The sequence below is a fragment of the Callionymus lyra genome, chromosome 8 (assembly GCF_982586985.1).
Source record: "Callionymus lyra chromosome 8, fCalLyr1.hap1.1, whole genome shotgun sequence".
Taxonomy (NCBI): domain Eukaryota; kingdom Metazoa; phylum Chordata; class Actinopteri; order Syngnathiformes; family Callionymidae; genus Callionymus; species Callionymus lyra.
Window position 1 is genome coordinate 4,529,028 of NC_141825.1, and position 20,079 is coordinate 4,549,106.

The following is a 20,079-nucleotide window of genomic DNA, read 5'->3' on the forward strand; positions in this document are numbered from 1 at the left end:
CAGGCTGCGGCGTTCACGTCCACAAGAGCTGCCGCGAGAACCTCAGCGCCTGCTGCGCCAACAAGAGCAAAGTGAGTCACGAGGAGGAGAAGAAATACTTGACAAATGTGTCCATTTCTGGGGGTGAAGTTGTGAGACTTTTTTTGTGTTTTGCTGTTGTGCGTCTGCAGACGTTGACGGCGACGGACGCTGCCGCGGGATCAGCCGCCAACATGAGGAGCAAATGTAAAAACTCTGATTTCTTCTCAAGACTGTTTTAGTTCAAGTGAAATGATTTAAATCATTATTAATTTAATTAATTTTACAGATAATTTTCTATTTTCAAATAAAATACTTCATACGTTACTTCATTATTTTTTAATTAAAAAAATGTCACAACATTTTATCAATAATTCATGTTATCTTTCATTATGATTTAATTCATTTTTAGCTTTTAATTTAATTTATTGACTTAATTATAAATTATAATAAACTTTAATCACACACTCATGGACACACAGACACATAGACACACACACACTAATAGAGACACACACTCATAGACACACACACACACACACTCATAGACACACACACACTCATAGAGACGCACACTCACAAACACACACTCATAGACAAACACACTCATAGAGACACACACTCATAGACACACACTAACATATACACACACACACACCCATAGACAGACACACTAAAATAGACACACACACTAAAATAGACACACAGACACATAGACATACACACTAACAGACACACACTTACATAGACACACACAGTAACATAGACACACACACACACACACACACACTCATAGACACACACACACTCATAGACGCACACACACTCATAGAGACACACACACACTCATAGAGACACACACACACTCATAGAGACACAAATACACACTCAGAGACACAAATACACACACTCCTAGAGACACGCACACTCCTAGAGACACACACACTCATAGACACACACACACTCATAGAGACACAGACACATAGACACACACACACACACTCATAGAGACACATACACTCATAGACACACAAACACACTCATAGACACACACACAGACTCATAGACACACACACACTCATAGAGACACACACACTCATAGACACACAAACACACTCATAGACACACACACACACTCATAGACACACACACACTCATAGAGACACACACACTCATAGACACACAAACACACTCATAGACACACACACACACTCATAGAGACACACACACTCATAGACACACACACACACTCATAGACACACACATACACTCATAGACACAGACACTCATAGAGACACACACTCAACCTTTAATCTCTCAGTTCAATTGATTAAAAAATATTAAAATAATGAGATGAATATTTTTTAAACGCAAAAAGGAAATTGATTTTTTTTTTCCCGCCTTTTCTTCCAGCGACTTCGTCGGCCTCGTCCGTTTCCTCGACGTCGTCCTCATCATCACGGGAACGGTGGTCGTCGACGGTGACTTCGCCCGAGGAGCAGATCCTTCCGGTGTTTCCGCGGAAACCGTCGAACATCTTCAACACGCACAGCAACCTGTCGAAGAGCATCTCCACCAGCAACATCGCAGGGTAGACGCACACTTCACGCAGTGACGACACAGTCGCAGAACAGTCACGCTCATGAGTGTGTTTGTATTGTTGTCGTGACCTAAAGTTTATATGTCAAAACTTGTGTTTGTGCAGCTTGGACGAGGTTCCACTCAAAGGTCTGAAGTTTCTGTCTCAGTCCAGCGACTCGTTGCATCAGGGCAGCAAAGTGAACGCATCCACTGAGTCTCTCACGGATGAAGGTAGAGGTTCACACACACACACACACACACACACTCAGCTACACATGTACGAACACAAATGTTCACACCCATGTGCACAGCAACAACAAACGTGAGCAAACACTCAGACACATGGACACACACACTAACATAGAAACACACACACTAACTTAGACACACACACTAACATAGACACACACACACTAACATACTTACTTACTTACTTACTTACATAGACACACACAAACTAACACAGACACACACACACTAACACAGACACAAAGACACACTAACATAGACATACTGACACATAGACACACACGCTATAACATCGACACACACACCCATAGACACACACGCACTCATAGACACACACACAAGAACATAGACACACACACTAACATATACACACACACCCATAGACACACACACTAAAATAGACACACACACTAAAATAGACACACAGACACATAGACACACACACTAACAGACACACACTTACATAGACACACACACACACACACACACACACACACACACACACACTCATAGACACACACTAACATAGATGCACACAATCATAGATGCACACACTCATAGACACACACTAACATAGATGCACACAATCATAGATGCACACACTCATAGACACACAGACACAGAAACACACACACACATAGACACACACAGAGACACACACACACACAGAAACACACACACGCACCCATACACACACACACACACACCCCCACCCACCCACACACACACACACACACACCCCCACCCACCCATACACACACACACCCACACGCACCCATACACACACACACACACACACACACACACACACACACACACACGCACCCATACACACACACACACACGCACTCATACGCGCGCACACACACACACACACACACACACACACACACACACACACACACACACACACACACACACACACACACACACACACACAGACACACACCCCTACACACATACACACATACACACATACACACATACACACACACACACAGGGACAGCAGGACTGAGTGTGTGTCTGCAGGGACAGAGATGATGGACAACCAGCTGATGGGTGACTTCGATCTGGACTCTAAGGACCTGGAGGGCGACTCGTGGAGCGCCACCGTGGACAAGAAGTTCCTGAAGACGCTGAAGAAAGACGAGATAAAGCGGCAGGACGTCATCCACGGTGAGTCCAGGTGCACCGGGTCAGTACCCGGTCAGTCCCCCGGGTCGGTTCTGACGGTCCAGGATCTCCTCAGAGTTCTACCAGACGGAGTTCCATCACGTGCGCACGCTGAAGATCATGATGGAGGTCTACTACAAGGGGATCCAGAAGGAGCTGCAGCTGGACTCGCTCACCCTGGACAAGGTAACAACAAGCTGACCTCTGGTGACCTCTTGACCCCGGCACTGACCTGTTGTCGGGCAGATCTTCCCGGTGCTGGACGACCTGCTGGACACGCACACGCGCTTCCTCACGCTGCTGCTGAGGCAGAAGCGCGCGGCGTGCACGGACGCGCACGACGGAAACAACTACCTCATCTGCTGCGTCGGGGACGTCCTGGTCAGCCAGGTGAGGGCGCTGGAGAGCCGGTCGGACACGACTGTGACGAGTTGAACTCTGTTCACGGGACGACGTCTTTAAAAATTTTGACAAACTAAATGTAAAAATAAACGTGTGAACATTTTTTTTTCATCTTAAAGATAAAACATCGGTGGTTTTGAAAATATTTAACCAAATTTTAATTTTTAGAAAAATAATTTATATGATGATCTATTTATTTATCCTGTTTTAATTACCTGTACATGTAATACATGTAATTATATTATTGTTGTATGAAAATTTAAAATTAAACAATTATTATTATAAAATAGTCAAAAAAGGAGATTTTCATTTGAAAGAATAAAAATGTCTTAAAATGAAAGAAAATCTATATATTAAAAAATAATTTGACTTTAAAAAGTGATTTAAAGAATAAAAACACATTTATTGACTTGTAAATAAACTAGTGAGTCAACAAAACACATTAAAAAAATTATAAATATAGAATACAAATTATTTTAAAAAAAATATGATTAATATAATAATATAATAATAATATATTAATTTAATATTTGTTTAAATACACACAATACATTTTGAATAAAATGCCAAAACACATTAAAAATAACTAAATATTTACACTTCATGTTTTTGTTTATAAATGTTTTTTTATTAAAAACTTTTTTTTTTTAATTTGAAAGATTAAAAATGTCTTAAAATAAAAGAAAATCTAAATATTTAACAATAATTTGACTTAAATAAATAATTTAAGGAATAAAAACACATTGACCAAAATAAAGTAGTGAGTCAACAAAAACATTTAAAATAATTAATAAATAGAATAAAAATGAAAAATGATGATACTTTAATTTAATCTTTCTTTACACAAAAAAATGAAACGCATGAAAAATAACTAAATATTACACTTGAATCATGTCGTTGTTTATGAGTCAAATATTTATTTATTAAATAAAGGTTTTGTACGTAAAATTAACGGGTCAACAAAACACATGAAATAAATAAATAAAATGTTCTCTTGTCGCTGCAGTTCTCGGGCTGCGGCGCCGACCGCATGAAGACGGTCTACGGGAAGTTCTGCAGCCGCCACAACGAGGCCGTCAACGTCTACAAGGAGCTGCACGCCAAGGACAAGCGCTTCCAGGCCTTCATCAAGGTCAGCCCCCGTACAGGTCGGAGGTCAGAGGTGGCCGCTAACACTGTCTCTGCAGAAGATCATGAGCAGCAGCATCGTGAGGAGGCTCAGCATCCCAGAGTGCATCCTGCTGGTCACGCAGAGGATCACCAAGTACCCGGTCCTGATCCAGAGGATCCTGCAGCACACCCGAGGTGCGTCCGTCACGGTTCTCCTGCGGCGAGGGTGTTCCCCCCCCCCTCCCCGCCTCTCTCGCCCCGACTAGCTGGGATGCTTCTCGGACCCTCCTGTGACACCGTGTTCTGTGCAGACTCTGACGAGGACTTCCAGGGCGTGTCCGAGGCGCTGCGCTGCGTGAAGGAGCTGATCACGGCTGTGGACAGTAAAGTCAACGAGCACGAGAAGAAGCGCCGACTGAGGGACGTGCACAGGTGAGACACGAGTGTGCGTGCGTGCGTGCGTGCGTGCGTGCGTGCGTGTGTGCGCATACACTAGTAATATAAAGAAAGATAAAACTTTATTGATCTCTGGTCCATTTTATATTCAACGCTTTTTCATTTATGAAAGAAAATAGTTCATTAAGATCAAAACTAGATATTAGAAAATTAGAAAACTAATTGTTTTAGTTAGTTGTCAATAAAGATGTTAATGTTATTTGAAATTATTTTTCTAGCATTAAATTATATTTAGAAAAATGTAATTTAATAGTTTTTATATTGAAATGTTGAATTGATTTAATAAAGGCTCTCACACCTAGAAACTTCATTCAACTGTAAAAACATTTTTGTCTACTTAATACTACTAATACTACTACTACTTTTACTTATGCTACTACTTATACTTTTACTACTAATTCTACTACTGCTTTTACTCCCACTACTACTTATACTACTACTGATTCTACTACTTATACTACTTCTACATTAACTACTAATTCTACTAATTCTACTACTGATTTTACTCATTATATGGTACCTTTACTACTACTACTTCTACTAATTCTACTACTTCTTTTACTAATTATACTTCTACTTTTACTACTGCTTTTACTATTCATTCTACTTGTACTTTCACTACTAATTCTACTATTAATTATACAACCCTTTACAAATAACCATTACTTACTTACTTACTACTAATTATATTACTAATTGTACTACTTATACTTATACTACTAATTATACTTCTACTTCTACTACAAATTATACTACTTTTTTCTTCTTCTTACAGACTCATTTTACTCTGGAAATGCAAAACTATATCTTCTAAAATCAATGTTTTAAATTCAATATAAAATGGTATAAAGGTGCCACCAGACGATGAATGTATTAATTGTGTTTTACTTTGTTTATTCTATTAATATTAGGTACTAATTGCAGCTGCATGGCTAAAATATTGTGTTTCGAGCGTCTTAAGACGAACATTTGTCCAGAGACGACCTTCAACTCTTGTGTTGCAGCCGCACCGACAGCAAGTCCATCATGAGGATGAAGAGTGGTCAGATGTTCGCCAAACAGGATCTGATCCGAGGACGGAAGCTGCTGCACGACGGAGCTCTGCAGCTCAAGAACTCGACCGGGCGACTCAAAGGTTTTTATTCGACTCGACGGTCGCCCGTGGAGACTCGAGTCTGACTCGAGTCTGACTCTTTGTGCCGCAGACGTTCACGCCATGTTGCTGTCGGACGTGCTGGTGTTCCTGCAGGAGAAGGACCAGAAGTTTGTCTTCGCAGCTCTGGTGAGTCTTTTTGTTCTTCTTGAATTTACAGACCAAGTCACTCTTGACGAAGTCGTATCTGCTTTCATTTGTCACTGTATCCTCTCGTCCTCAGTCACTGTCGGAATGAACAAGAATAAAATAAACACCGGCCACTTGGTTATTATAAATGATACGGTAGTTTGACAATGACAGCCTCGAGAGGGCGCTCTTGCCTCCTTACCTCTTTCCCTCACCTCCTTCCCTCGTGCCATTCACTCGCGTCCTCTCCTTATCTCCTTTCCTTATATCCTTCCCTCGCCTCCTTTTATTACCACCTTCCATAACCTCCTCTCTTTAACTCCTTTTCTTGCCTCCTTACCTCACCTCCTCTCCTGACCTCTTTTCCTTACCTCATTCCATCCCCTTTTTCCCTTGCCTCATTCCATTACCTCCCATCCTTAACTCCTTTCCTCCCCTCCTTCCTTCATCTCCTCTCCTTATCTACTTTCCTCGCCTCCTTTCCTCATCTCCTCTCCTTATATCCTTTCCTCACCTCTTTTACTTCCCTCCTTCCCTCACCTCGTCTCTTTAACTCCTTCCTTACTTCCTTCTCTTGACACCTTTCCTCACTTACTTCCCCCACCTTCTTCCCTTACCTCCTCTCCTTACTTCCTTTCCTTACCTACTTCCCTCATCTCCTTCCCATACTTCCTTCTATTGCCTCCTTCCCATACTTCCTTCTATTGCCTCCTTCCCTCACCTCCTTCCCTCATTTCTTCCCCTCACCTCCTTCCCTCACCTCCTTCTCTTGCCTCCTTCCCTCACATCCTCTTCTTACCTCCTTCCCTCATTTCCTTCCCTCACCTCCTTCCCTCATTTCCTTCCCTCACCTCCTTCCCTCACCTCCTTCTCTTGCCTCCTTCCCACACATCCTCTTCTTACCTCCTTCCCTCATTTCCTTCCCTCACCTCCTTCCCTCACCTCTTTCCCTCATTTCCTTCCCTCACCGCCTTCCCTCACCTCCTTCTCTTGCCTCCTTCCCACACATCCTCTTCTTACCTCCTTCCCTCATTTCCTCCCCTCACATCCTCTTCTTACCTCCTTCCCCCATTTCCTTCCCTCACCTCCTTCCCTCATTTCCTTCCCTCACCTCCTTCTCTTGCCTCCTTCCCACACATCCTCTTCTTACCTCCTTCCCTCATTTCCTTCCCTCACCTCCTTCCCTCATTTCCTTCCCTCATTTCCTCTCCTTACCTCCTTCCCACACATCCTCTTCTTACCTCCTTCCCTCACCTCCTTCCCTCATTTCCTTCCCTCATTTCCTCTCCTTACCTCCTTCCCTCACCTCCTTCTCTTGCCTCCTTCCCTCAGATGCTTGAAACAAACTCAAACATTCTTAAGATAAAAACACTTCAAATGCTAGAACTCAAAGATGTGTAGAATAAATGAACTAAAACCAAGAGAAATAACATTATTTTTTATGTTATTGATTATATTTGTGGTCCAGGAATGAGAAAATAAGTTTTAAAAGTATTATATTATATTATATTATATATAGTATGCAACCGAAAACTTCAACAAAATCTCTAAAAAATAATATAAAGGTTTTTTAAGTTGTTGATTATTGAAAAGTTTGAAAGTATAATTTGACTAAACAACAACATTTGTCTCTAATAATTGTTTGTAAGAAGATAAAATGATCTAAAATAATTAATTCTAAAGTTGTTGCTGCTTTAACTTAAAGAAGATAAAAGTGTTGAAAGTAACATCGTCTCTCGTCTGCAGGACCAAAGATCCACCGTCGTCTCTCTCCAGAACCTGATCGTCAGAGAAGTGGCGAACGAGGAGCGAGGTGACTTTTATTCACATCTTCAGACCCTCTGAGGACAACATGCGTGACACGTGTCCCTCTCAGGTCTGTTCCTGATCTCGGCCGGGACGGAGAAGCCGGAGATGGTGGAGGTTCTGGCGAGCAGCAAAGACGAGCGCAACACGTGGCGAGGCGTCATCCAGGACGCCATGCACTGCATGTGAGTCCCTGTTGTTGTCCCGCCGCCGTGACCCAGTGTGACCTTCATGTTTGTTGGACAGGGAGAAGGACGAGGACGAGGGAGTCCCCAGTGAGACTGAGGAGGACAGGAGGCAGCAGGAGAACAGAGCCAAAGAGATCCGAGGTACAGGTCCTCAGAGCTCATGTGTCTTCATGTGTCTTCATGTGTCTTTACTTTACCTCGTGTCCTATGGTCTTCCTGTCTCGTCACTCGTTTTCCTGTGTCCTTGCATGACATCCTGTGTCTTTAAGTGTCTTCATGTGTCCTCATGTGACTTCCTGTGTCCTCAAGTGTCCTTGTGTGTCCTCAAGTGTCTTCATGTATCCTCACTTCTCTTCATGTGTCCTCACTTCTCTTCATGTGTCCTCACTTCTCTTCATGTGTCCTCAAATGTCTTCATGTGTCCTCACTTCTCTTCATGTGTCCTCACTTCTCTTCATGTGTCCTCAAATGTCTTCATGTGTCCTCAAATGTCTTCATGTGTCCTCACTTGTCTTCATGGGTCCTCACTTCTCTTCATGTGTCTTCAAGTGTCTTCCTGTTACCTCAAGTGTCTTCCTCTGTCCTCAAATGTCTTCATGTTTCCTCAAGTGTCTTCCTCTATCCTCAAATGTCTTCATGTTTCCTCAAGTGTCTTCCTCTGTCCTCAAATGTCTTCATGTTTCCTCAAGTGTCTTCCTCTATCCTCAAATGTCTTCATGTTTGCTCAGGTGTCCTTGAGTGTCTTCATGTGACTTCATAGATGAATAGATGGGTCTGTCTTGGTAGATCTCTTAGGACAATATCTGTGGGACATAAGGGTTCAAGTCTCCACACAGCTGACAGAAAAACAAAATGTCCTCATGTGTCTTTTCATGTTCTTGTTTCTAGAGCTTCTCCGGGTCAAAGACGAGCAGATCATCTCACTCCTGGAGGAGAAAGTCCACATCTTCAGGGACCTGAGCGACGGGGGTCCAGGAGCCGAGGATGCGCCGCTCAGAGACCGGATGCTGTTCCGGGCCACGGCTGATGATGTCACCAAAGGAGAGCCAATCATCAAGGACGCCCTGAGTGAAGGTCAGTTGGAGGTCCTTGGGTTCACACATATGTGTGTGTGTGTCAGATACATGCCTTAACATGTGTGTGTGTGTTAGTGGAGACGCTACACACTCTCGTCAACACCGGTCTGGGAGGATCCGGCTGCAGTGTTCCGGTCGGACTGACGGGGGGCGGCGTCGGCCCGGTCTGTCTGCCCAGGAGGGCCGAGACCTTTGGAGGGTTCGACAGTCACCAGATGAACATCAACAAGAGTGAGACGCACACTTGTTCCCGACAACACAACCTGACACATGTGACGAAACAGACCTGAGCAATCGAACTCGACATGATTCATTCAAACATTCACCTTTATGGGATTATTAATCTAGAGGATGTTGAGACACTAGAGGGCGCCATTGTACCGAGTCACGGATCGTTGAAGCAATTGGCGCCAGAATCACGAGTTATGAGGCCACAGAGAAAATAAATATGATTAAAAATCCATAAAACGTTTGGAAAATCATCTCGGAAACAAAGAAATGATGTTAAATAATGTGTAAAAAGTTAGGAAGTGAATATATTTTCTTAAAAAAAGAAGACGAAATAGAGATTATTTAATAGTAATAAACAAACTTCTAGGGAATGATCACGTTTTAAATGTAAGTCGTGATCCATGTTGAGGTTTTAATGTTCATGTAAGATGGATGGATGGATGGATGGATGGATGGATGGAGTTTAGAAGAACGTTCTCAAACATCTGATCTTCTTTTTGTAGATGGAGAGAAGGAGGAAGGAGAAGAAGCTCTGGACCTTCGCAGGACCGAGTCTGACAGCGTGTTGAAGAAGGTGTGTGTCTGTGTGTGCGTGTGCGTGTGCGTGTGCGTGTGCGTGTGCGTGTGCGTGTGCGTTCTGTCTGGAAGAATCCTCGTGTGACTTTTTTCTCTCTGAATTATTGATCTAAGTGTCACCGGGTTCAGCTGGGGAAGGAAGCTGTCTGATTGGCTGAGGCGTGTGTCACTCAAACATGAAGCATGTTCACCATCTTTAGCCTCGAATATGTAAACAATGTTGAGTCGAAGCAGGAAGTTAACTGTGCGTGTGTGTGCGTGTGTGTGCGTGTGCGCGCGTGTGTGTGTGTGTGTGTGTGTGTGCGTGTGTGTGTGTGCGTGCGTGTTTACACTAGTAATATAAAGAAAGATAAAACTTTATTGATCTCTGAAGGTCCATTTTATATTCAACACTTTTTCATTTATGAAATAAAATGGTTCATTAAGATCAAAACTAATAGTTTTATTTAGTAAATAAAAGTTGTTGTTTCCATCAGGGAGCCACAGCGAGTCTCCAGATGCTGCTGAAGAGAAACAAGGAGGTAAGAAGGTCGACACACGTCGCCCCCTGGTGGTGGTGCAGGAGTTTGACGTTCTGCCGTTGACGGTCCAGCAGGTCCAGATGAGCGTGACCCGCCTGCACAGTCTCCTGATCTCGCTGCAGGCCGTGGTGGTCCAGCAGGACTCCTTCGTGGAGGAGCAGCGGCAGGCGCTGAACGAGCGTCTGGCCGCCACGTCCTCCAGACACTCGTCCTCCTCCTCGCTGTCCTCGTCCTCGTCCAGGCCCTCGTCCCTCATCGAGCAGGAGAAGCACCGCAGTCTGGAGAGGCAGAGGCAGGAGGCGGCCAGTCTGCAGGTCTGACTTCACCATCTCGTCTTCCTTCCTTCCCTTCCCTCCTTTTCTCATGACTTTCCCTCAAGTCCTTCCTTTACTTCTTCACTTGACTACTTAACTCACCTCCTTTCCTCACTGTATTTCCTGACCTCCTACCCTCACTCCCTTCTTCCTCACCTCCTTCCTGCATTATGTCCCATTGTCTCCTCTCCTCCTTCCCTTATTCCTTCACTCACCTTCTTCCCTTGTTCTCTTCTCTTGCCTCCTTCCTTTACCTCATTCCCTTGCCTCCTTCTATTACTTCCTTCTCTTGCCTCCTTTCCTCACCTCCTTCCTTCGCCTCCTTCTCTTGCCTCCTTTCCTCACCTCCTTCCCTTGCCTCCTTTCCTTGCTCCTTCTCTTGCCTCCTTCCCTCAAATCCTTTCCTCGCCTCCTTCCCTTGCCTCCTTCTCTTGCATCTTTCCCTCACCTCCTTCCCTTACCTCCTTCCCTCGCCTCCTTTCCTCGCCTCCTTCCCTTGCCCTCTTCTCTTGCATCTTTCCCTCACCTCCTTCCCTTACCTCCTTCCCTCGCCTCTTTCCCTCGCCTCCTTCCCTTTCTTCTTTCCCTTGCCTCCTTGTCTTGCATCCTTACCTTACCTCCTTCCCTAACCTCCTTCCATCGCCTCCTTTCCTCGCCTCCTTCCCTCACCTCCTTCCATTACTTCCTTCCCTTGCTCTCTTCTCTTGCCTCCTACCCATACCTCCTCACCTCCTTCCCTCGCCTCCTTCCCTTGCCTCCTTCTCTTGCATCTTTCCCTCACCTCCTTCCCTTACCTCCTTCCCTCGCCTCCTTTCCTCGCCTCCTTCCCTCACCTCCTTCCATTACTTCCTTCACTTGCTCTCTTCTCTTGCCTTATACCCTTACCCCCTCGCCTCCTTCCCTCGCCTCCTTCCCTTTCTTCTTTCCCTTGCCTCCTTCTCTTGCATCCTTACCTTACCTCCTTCCCTAACCTCCTTCCCTCGCCTCCTTTCCTCGCCTCCTTCCCTTGCCTCTTTCTCTTGCATCCTTCCCTTGCCTCCTTCCCTCACCTCCTTCCCTTACCTCCTTCCCTCGCCTCCTTTCCTCGCCTCCTTCCCTTGCCTCTTTCTCTTGCATCCTTCCCTCGCCTCCTTTCCTCGCCTCCTTCCCTCACCTCCTTCCATTACTTCCTTCACTTGCTCTCTTCTCTTGCCTTATACCCTTACCTCCTCACCTCCTTCCCTCGCCTCCTTCTGTTACCTCCTCACCTTCTTCCCTTTCTTCTTTTTCTTGCCCCCTTCCCTCGCCTCATTGCCTCATTTCCTCACCTCCTTCCATTACTTCCTTCCCTCGCCTCCTTGCCTCATTTCCTCATTTCCTCATTTCCTCCCCTCCTTCCATTACTTCCTTCCCTCGCCTCCTTGCCTCATTTCCTCATTTCCTCCCCTCCTTCCATTACTTCCTTCTCTCGCCTCCTTCCCTCAATAGATTCTTCCCACATGTCCTTCACCTTCTCCTCTAGAAAAACAGAATTAGACTAAATGTAAAAAAAGATAAAAAATAAACGACAATAAAACATAGAATAATTATTTAAACGATGAGAAACAGATTCATTTTTATTTGACACTGAAAAGTAAAGAAATATTTCAAACTTAAAGATATTAAACATGTTTATAGTTTCATGTCCTTCAGCAGCTTTGGTGAGAGAAGTCAATGTAGCGCCCCCTGTGGTGTGTTTCAGAAGCAGCAGGCGGCGCACCAGGAGGAGCGGCGGCGCCGAGAGAAGGAGTGGGACCAGAGGGAGAGGAGTCTGGCGGAGAGGGAGGAGCGAGTGCAGGAGGAGGAGGAGGACACGAGCAGGAGGAGCCAGGAGCTGCAGGTGGAGAAGGAGGGTCTGCAGGTGAAGAAGGACGAGTACCAGAGGGACCTGGAGAGGCTGCGCGAGGCCCAGAGGAGGCTGGAGAAGGACAAGGAGGCGCTGAGGAGGGAGGAGGGTGAGCAGCTGCAGAGGTACCAGAGGACTCCCTCCAGCACCTCCGAGGAGTCGCTCCGCTTCCAGAGCTCCGGCTCGCTGGAGCTGGACTCCAGAGAAGAACTTTCCAAAGAGGTAGAAGGTCCAGGTTGTCTTCTGGCCCGAGGAGCTGCCGTTCACACCTGTTGTTCCTCTCGCCGCCTGCAGGTGGAGCTCTCCTCCTCGGCGCCGGGCAAGGAGCCCTTCATCAGGATCGGGTCCAAGAGGATGGGCAAGAACTTCAACCCCTTCTCCTCCAAGACCTCGGACAAGGAGGCGCAGCTGCCCTCCAGACTGCTGAAGCTGACCAAGCCCAAAGACAAGAAGGAGAAGAAGAAGAAGAAGGGAGAAGAGCCCGGACCTGGAGGTGACCTCAGCATCCCTCCTTTCTCACCTTTCTCACCTTTTTCACCTTCCTTTCCTTCCTTCCTTCCTTCCTTCCTTCCTTCCTTCCTTCCTTCCTTCCTTCCTTCCTTCCTTCCTTATTTCCTTCCTTCCTTCCTTCCTTACCTCCCTTCATTTCCTTCCTATATTTCCTTCCTTCCTTCCTTACCTCCCTTTCTTACCTTCCTTCCTTACTTACCTCCCTTCATTTCTTTCCTTCCTTCCTTCCTTCCTTCCTTCCTTCCTTCCTTACCTTCCTTACCTTCCTTTCTTTCCTACCTCCCTTTCTTTCTTACTTTCCTTCCTTTCTTACCTCCCTTCATTTCTTTCCTTCCTTCCTTCCTTCCTTACCTCCCTTTCTTACCTTCCTTCCTTTCCTACCTCCCTTTCTTTCTTACTTTCCTTCCTTTCCTACCTCCCTTTCTCTCTTACCTTCCTTCCTTCATTTCTTTCCTTCCTTCCTTACTTACCTCCCTTCCTTTCCTACCCCCCTTTCTTTCTTACCTTCCTTCCTTTCCTACCTCCCTTTCTCTCTTACCTTCCTCCCTTCATTTCCTTCCTTCCTTCCTTTGTACTTACCTCCCTTCATGTTCTCATGACCTTCCTCTGCTTCCTTCCTCCTCTCCTCATGATCTTCCTTTTCTAGCTTCCTCCTCTCCTCATGACCTTCCTCTGCTTCCTTCCTTCTCTCCTCATGACCTTCCTTTGCTTCCTTCCTTCTCTCCTCATGACCTTCCTCTGCTTCCTTCCTTCTCTCCTCATGACCTTCCTTTGCTTCCTTCCTTCTCTCCTCATGACCTTCCTCTACTTCCTTCCTTCTCTCCTCACGACCTTCCTCTGCTTCCTTCCTTCTCTCCTCACGACCTTCCTCTGCTTCCTTCCTTCTCTCCTCACGGCCTTCCTCTGCTTCCTTCCTTCTCTACTCATGACCTTCCTCTGCTTCCTTCCTTCTCTCCTCACGGCCTTCCTCTGCTTCCTTCCTTCTCTACTCATGACCTTCCTCTGCTTCCTTCCTTCTCTCCTCATGACCTTCCTCTGCTTCCTTCCTTCTCTCCTCACGACCTTCCTCTGCTTCCTTCCTTCTCTCCTCACGACCTTCCTCTGCTTCCTTCCTTCTCTCCTCACGGCCTTCCTCTGCTTCCTTCCTTCTCTACTCATGACCTTCCTCTGCTTCTTTCCTTCTCTCCTCACGGCCTTCCTCTGCTTCCTTCCTTCTCTACTCATGACCTTCCTCTGCTTCCTTCCTTCTCTCCTCACGACCTTCCTCTGCTTCCTTCCTTCTCTCCTCACGACCTTCCTCTGCTTCCTTCCTTCTCTCCTCACGACCTTCCTCTGCTTCCTTCCTTCTCTCCTCATGACCTTCCTCTGCTTCCTTCCTTCTCTACTCATGACCTTCCTCTGCTTCCTTCCTTCTCTCCTCACGACCTTCCTTCCTAGCATCCTAACCGTGCTTGTGTCCACAGACTCACTCCCTGCGACGTCGGAGGCTCAGAACAACAGCGACATCTTCTTCTGCTGAGGTCACGAGACGAGTCGCTGCTCTGCTCTCTAGCGCCACCGTGAGGGCGGAGGAGGCGTTTGAACAGATATTAACTTCCTGTTTGCGGTGCGACCGCGGGCGTGGTCAGACTTTTAATCTGAAGTGTTTCTGGACAATCACGACTGCAGAGTTTAGTTTTTTTTTAAGCACTTTATTCTCACGAGGAGGTCGTCGATCACGAGCGTCGTGGTCGCGAACAATCAAAAGTGTCGCCTGTCAATCATCGGCTGACGCTGCAGCACAGAGTTGTTTACTGAGGTCACATGACTGGAGGACGACCACTCACACGTTCTCCAAGTTTGAGATGATCCTGGGAGGAAATCTTTGTTCTCACGTCACATGATCGGAAACGTTTGTCGAACACAATCATGTCAGTGTTTTTTTTAGCCTTGAAAAAAAGTTTACAAATTCAAATCTTCTAAAAGCTTTAGTGTGAAAGTCAAAAACATTTAAGAAACTATTTTTTTTAAATGTTTAAATAAAAAAAACATGATTGAATGACTTAAAGAAAATGTTTCAAATTCATTCTTGAAATTATAAAGATTATTATTTATTCTTAGTTAAATTGTAGTTTATTTTAAACACTGGATTTACAGATGATTATGGATTTGAAATTAAAAGTGTTGAATCTGAATCATCATTTTATTTATTTTCATTTAAGATAAATCGTATAATTTAGTGAAAATCTTAAATTTTCATGAAATGTCATTAAATCCGACATAGAATATAGTTTTTTTGTTTTATCTTTCATTTTATTGAGAATATTTAGATCATTTTCAACTAAAAAATAACAAAAACCAAATGTATTTTTCAACGTTTGAAAATCTCGTCTTGGATTAAACGCGGATTGAAAAGCTCTTGAGTGAACGTCGTCCTCCAGATTCAACATCCGTGTCTCTGCTGCTCTTTTCTGTCTGGGATTCATGCTGCACTAACACACACACACTCACACACACTCAGATCTTCTCCCCAAACACTGGAGCCTCCTCCGTCAGTGCAGCTAATCCCTGCAGAGTCTAATCCTCGACACTTTGATCAGAGAAACTCGCTCATGAACTGAAGGAATTACGTTGAAGAGCAAACACACAACCTCACACGCCGCCGACAACACACCCGAACGCACAAACTCTTACACCATTATCTACACACACACACACACACACAAGTGATGCAGGGGAACAAAAGAAAAAAACACACACAGCCACACATGTAAAAAAAATGAACACAAAAACGAACGGACACATGTTCGCACACGTGGGAACAACACAAACATGGGAACAAAAGACACACAAGGAAAGACAAACTCACAAATGCTAGGAGGCAGAAGAGACAAAGAGCTGCAAGGACACAAAACAAATCATGGACGTACATAAACGCACACTCAGATTAAAAACACACACACACAGAACAAATATTGTAAGACATGGATAGAATCGCACAACCTGGAACAACACACGGGTACATTGACAAACCTCGAAATGGACATGGTTAGGTACACAAGGGATGGACAAAGATGGAGACACGACTACGCACACACATCAAGTAGCCTGACACACAAAAATATCCTCAAAACACACAACACACACAAAAAGATACACAAGAGAGAAAACATACAAAACCAAGTGCAGACGCACACATTTTGATTATACAAATGCACATTAAGAACAACACACGCACATGCACATAAACAATGATATGATTAAATACACAACTATGCAGGGATCCAACAACCCATTATCCTCCAAGCACAAATGCACAAAGAGCGACAACAACACACAAGAACAAAAACTAGTGAAGAAAGAGAAACACAGTAACACAAAGGAATAAACACACACTGTGATTTACACAAACACACGAGGAACAAGCAACACACACGTAAACAAAAATATGGTTAAATATACAGGGAACCAACAACACACGCTCAAAACACAAATTCACAAAATCAGACAACACACAGACTCACAATAAGGGAATCACACAGCCACAAACAAACAAGACACACACACACAGCGATATGATTAAATACACAAACACGCGAGGAGCTAACAACACACATATGAAGACACGCACAAGCAGCATCAGGCAAAGACACGCACAGACACACACATGTGCTCATCAGAAGGGAAAAACAATACAAGTGCAGAACGACAATCACGCGGCGACACAACTTCCGGCTGCTCTCGGCCAATCAGACGACCCGAAACCTGGTTTCCTGTCTCCGACGTTTACAATCAAAGTTGTGACCAAAAGAAAACTTTGACTTCCTGCTTCACGACGCGTCGCAGATCTAATCCCGTTTTGCACAATGAAGTGTTTTTGTACTAAAATCAAAAGGTACAACGTTTGTAAAGGAAAAGAACAAAAATGTTGTGAATATGTTTCGTGTACAAATTTGAACTTTGAAAAAAACGAAAAAGAATAGTTTTATTTATCTGTCGGGGGGGAATGTACAGACGTCTTTGATCCAAGACCAAAATAAAATACTTTTTGTGGCAACGAACGTCTTGGTGTCGTTCTCTTCTTCACTACCCATAATGCACTGCAACAATCTTCGCTGATTTAATGAGTTGAAACGATTCTCTTAATGCTAAACTGTGTTTTTCAAAATAAAAGTTGTGTTTCGTCTATAAAAGGTTCTGATGCGGAATAATTATTTTATTGTTATTCAACCAGACATTTGAAAAGTATTATATATATTTAAAAAGCTTTTTTTAATTTAAATGTCGCACATGAAGGTTTTGATTCTTTATTATTCAATTAAAAACTAGTTTAAATCCGAAGAAAAAAAAAAAGTTGCTTAAATAAAACGTTTCTTTTTAATTAAATAAAAGTTGATTCCATCAAACATTTTCAATTTAAAAATGCTTCTAGAAATTCTATTCAATCAAAAAAATAGAGAAGTTGTTTCAATTGAAATAAAAAATATTTTCCAACAAAACGGAAGTTGCTTAAATTAATATATATATATATATATATATATATATATATATAATTTTAATAATAAAAAAGTAGCTTATTTTAATACATTATTTTCAATTAAAAAATAGTTTTAACCCAAACAATTACAAATGAAACTTCTTTTTTTTTTAAGTTGCTTCAATTGAAAAAATTATATTTCAAATGGAATTTTATTTTTATATCAATAAATTATTTTCTATTAAAAAAAACGTCTTTACACCTGAACAATTAGAAAAACAATTATGCTTTAAAAGTATCTTCAATTCAAAACATATTTTCAAACAAACAAAAGAAGTTGCTTAAATATAAATAATATTTTAGTTGACTATTGAAAGAAGTTGTGTCTTTCAATAGAGTTTAAAGGGTTTTATTCAAAACAATTATGCTAAAAAAAAGGCTTTAATCAATAAATAAAAAAATTCAAATCCACAAAACTTGAATTAAAAAATAATATTTTCTAACAAAAAAATAAGTTGTTAAAGTTTTGTTAAAACACTTTTTTGTATTGTTTATAAAAAAAAAGACCTTGGGGAAATTGTCCATAGGTTTGTGTGTGTGTGTGTGTGTGTGAATGGTTGTCTGTCTTTGTGTGCCCTGCGACAGACTGGCGTCCTGTCCAGGGTGTCCCCTGCCTCTCGCCCAATGAAACTGGGATAGACTCCAGTCTCCCCGCGACCCTCACATGGTACAAAGCATGGAAAATGAGTGAATGAAAGAAATTTCATTTATCAATAAATTATTAAAAAAAACTATGGGTTTAAAACCCAAACAATTTTCCTTAAAGTGCTTTAATCAAGAAAACATCGAATCTTCATTATTGAAGTTCAAAAAGTGAAGTATTTGTTTTTAATATCTGTTCAATGTTTAACCGATTTATTGATCGTCAAAATTCAAAAACATTCAAATCACCAATTTGTGATCCTGTTGCCAACGAGCGGTGAGCTTAGTTCTGATTGGTCGCAACATTTCCCGCCTTCTTTAAAACCCACGCATTCTATTGGTTCATTAATTCCCGTTTTGCAATACGCCCTTTTTATTGGACGGATATCCCGTTCGTCAAACTCCACCACCCGCCTCTTCGTTTGGTTCCATTGGCTGACGATCGGCGCCGCCGATTGGCTGTAAAGTTGTCAATTACCGAGAGCTCCCCGCTGATTGGCTGCGAGCGTCGGTGCGGCTTTAAGGTTTCTCTCCGGGAGCTGCGAGCCGACAGACGGCAGGAGACTCACCGGAGCCTTTGTCACACAATAATGACACCGAAACACAACAACTACACGTCGAGGAAGTGACTACACACCTGACTCGAGGAGATCTGTGAGTAAGTTTCATTCATTTCTCCTCACATTTCCCGCCCAGGTTTGGAGAACATTCCTTCATCCAGAGACCGAGGAGAAATGAAGATTATTTTTAACTTATTATTGATCGAATGTTCCTTTATTTTCACGTCAACACGTCACGTTCACGCTGTGATTGACGGGTTCGAGTCGCGGGTTCGAATCCTCGAGAGACTTGAGAAGTCTGAGGGAAAACATCAACAGTGAAGTTCCGACAACAATGCTAGCTCAGCGACTTTAGAACTCACTCCAGATTTAAACACAATACATGTTTCTGGGATGTTATCCTGGCGAGTCCATCTCGACGTGTTTGTCAACACAAGAGCGTGTTTATCTTCCGCTTTGTGTTTGTTTACACGTCAGGAATTCCTCTGCATGTAGCGAAGCTAATGCTAACTTTAACGGCTAATTATAACTTCACCTGGAATTATTCTCTATTTTTCAGTATTATTCTTTTTTTTAGTTTCTCATGCTCGTATATCAGTGTCTTCAGAATATCGAAGGGTTGGATTTAACATTTAAAATGTTTAAACTTTGATTTATTCTATTAAAATGTTGTTTTTTCTAAGTATTGAATCATTTTTTAAATAATTGAAATATAATGTCTATATTAAAATGTCAATTTCTTTTGAATCGGTTAATTTAAAATGTCTAAATTGAAACGTTGCATTTGTTTTTTGTTTAATAATTAAAAAGAACTGTATATCGTTTGATTTAATCTTTTTAGCCAATCGTGTGATATAAGAACGATCACGTGACCACGTAGCAAAACAAGAAGTTCAGTTCTGTGTTGGTACTGTCTGGTGGCACTGGGTTTTATTTTGAATTTAAGAGACTTTGAACTCTTCTTTGAATTATGGGATTAGAATAACTGTGTAAAAAAAGTATT

At 43.1% G+C, this 20,079-nt stretch overlaps 2 protein-coding genes across 7 annotated transcripts in view; both read left to right on the forward strand.

Moving 5' to 3' along the window:
* LOC148073412 (A-kinase anchor protein 13-like) overlaps positions 1–17,398 on the forward strand; it is a 79,068-nt gene extending 61,670 nt beyond the window's left edge. For 4 of the 5 annotated variants that reach the window (XM_087797376.1, XM_087797378.1, XM_087797380.1 and 1 more), the window contains 23 exons: positions 4–71; positions 171–225; positions 1,432–1,609; positions 1,724–1,830; positions 2,879–3,025; positions 3,099–3,208; positions 3,269–3,412; positions 4,431–4,556; positions 4,612–4,729; positions 4,846–4,966; positions 5,995–6,125; positions 6,196–6,272; positions 8,019–8,085; positions 8,149–8,263; positions 8,325–8,407; positions 9,155–9,340; positions 9,418–9,573; positions 10,077–10,147; positions 10,626–10,670; positions 10,742–10,984; positions 12,705–13,070; positions 13,143–13,341; positions 14,822–17,398. In XM_087797376.1, coding sequence (XP_087653502.1) covers positions 4–71; positions 171–225; positions 1,432–1,609; positions 1,724–1,830; positions 2,879–3,025; positions 3,099–3,208; positions 3,269–3,412; positions 4,431–4,556; positions 4,612–4,729; positions 4,846–4,966; positions 5,995–6,125; positions 6,196–6,272; positions 8,019–8,085; positions 8,149–8,263; positions 8,325–8,407; positions 9,155–9,340; positions 9,418–9,573; positions 10,077–10,147; positions 10,626–10,670; positions 10,742–10,984; positions 12,705–13,070; positions 13,143–13,341; positions 14,822–14,877 — 2,969 coding nt within the window. In that variant the 3' untranslated portion in view covers positions 14,878–17,398. The remainder of the gene's footprint in view (positions 1–3; positions 72–170; positions 226–1,431; positions 1,610–1,723; positions 1,831–2,878; positions 3,026–3,098; positions 3,209–3,268; positions 3,413–4,430; positions 4,557–4,611; positions 4,730–4,845; positions 4,967–5,994; positions 6,126–6,195; positions 6,273–8,018; positions 8,086–8,148; positions 8,264–8,324; positions 8,408–9,154; positions 9,341–9,417; positions 9,574–10,076; positions 10,148–10,625; positions 10,671–10,741; positions 10,985–12,704; positions 13,071–13,142; positions 13,342–14,821) is intronic. The other variant, XM_087797377.1, reaches the window with a different exon arrangement.
* Positions 17,399–19,087: 1,689 nt separating this feature from the next.
* The window catches only part of klhl25 (kelch like family member 25), a 36,662-nt gene continuing 35,670 nt past the window's right edge, over positions 19,088–20,079 (forward strand). Inside the window, exon 1 of one of the 2 annotated variants that reach the window (XM_087797099.1) lies at positions 19,088–19,170. The gene's annotated coding sequence lies outside the window, so the exon portion shown is untranslated. Of the gene's footprint in view, positions 19,175–20,079 lie in introns of both variants that reach the window. The other variant, XM_087797098.1, reaches the window with a different exon arrangement.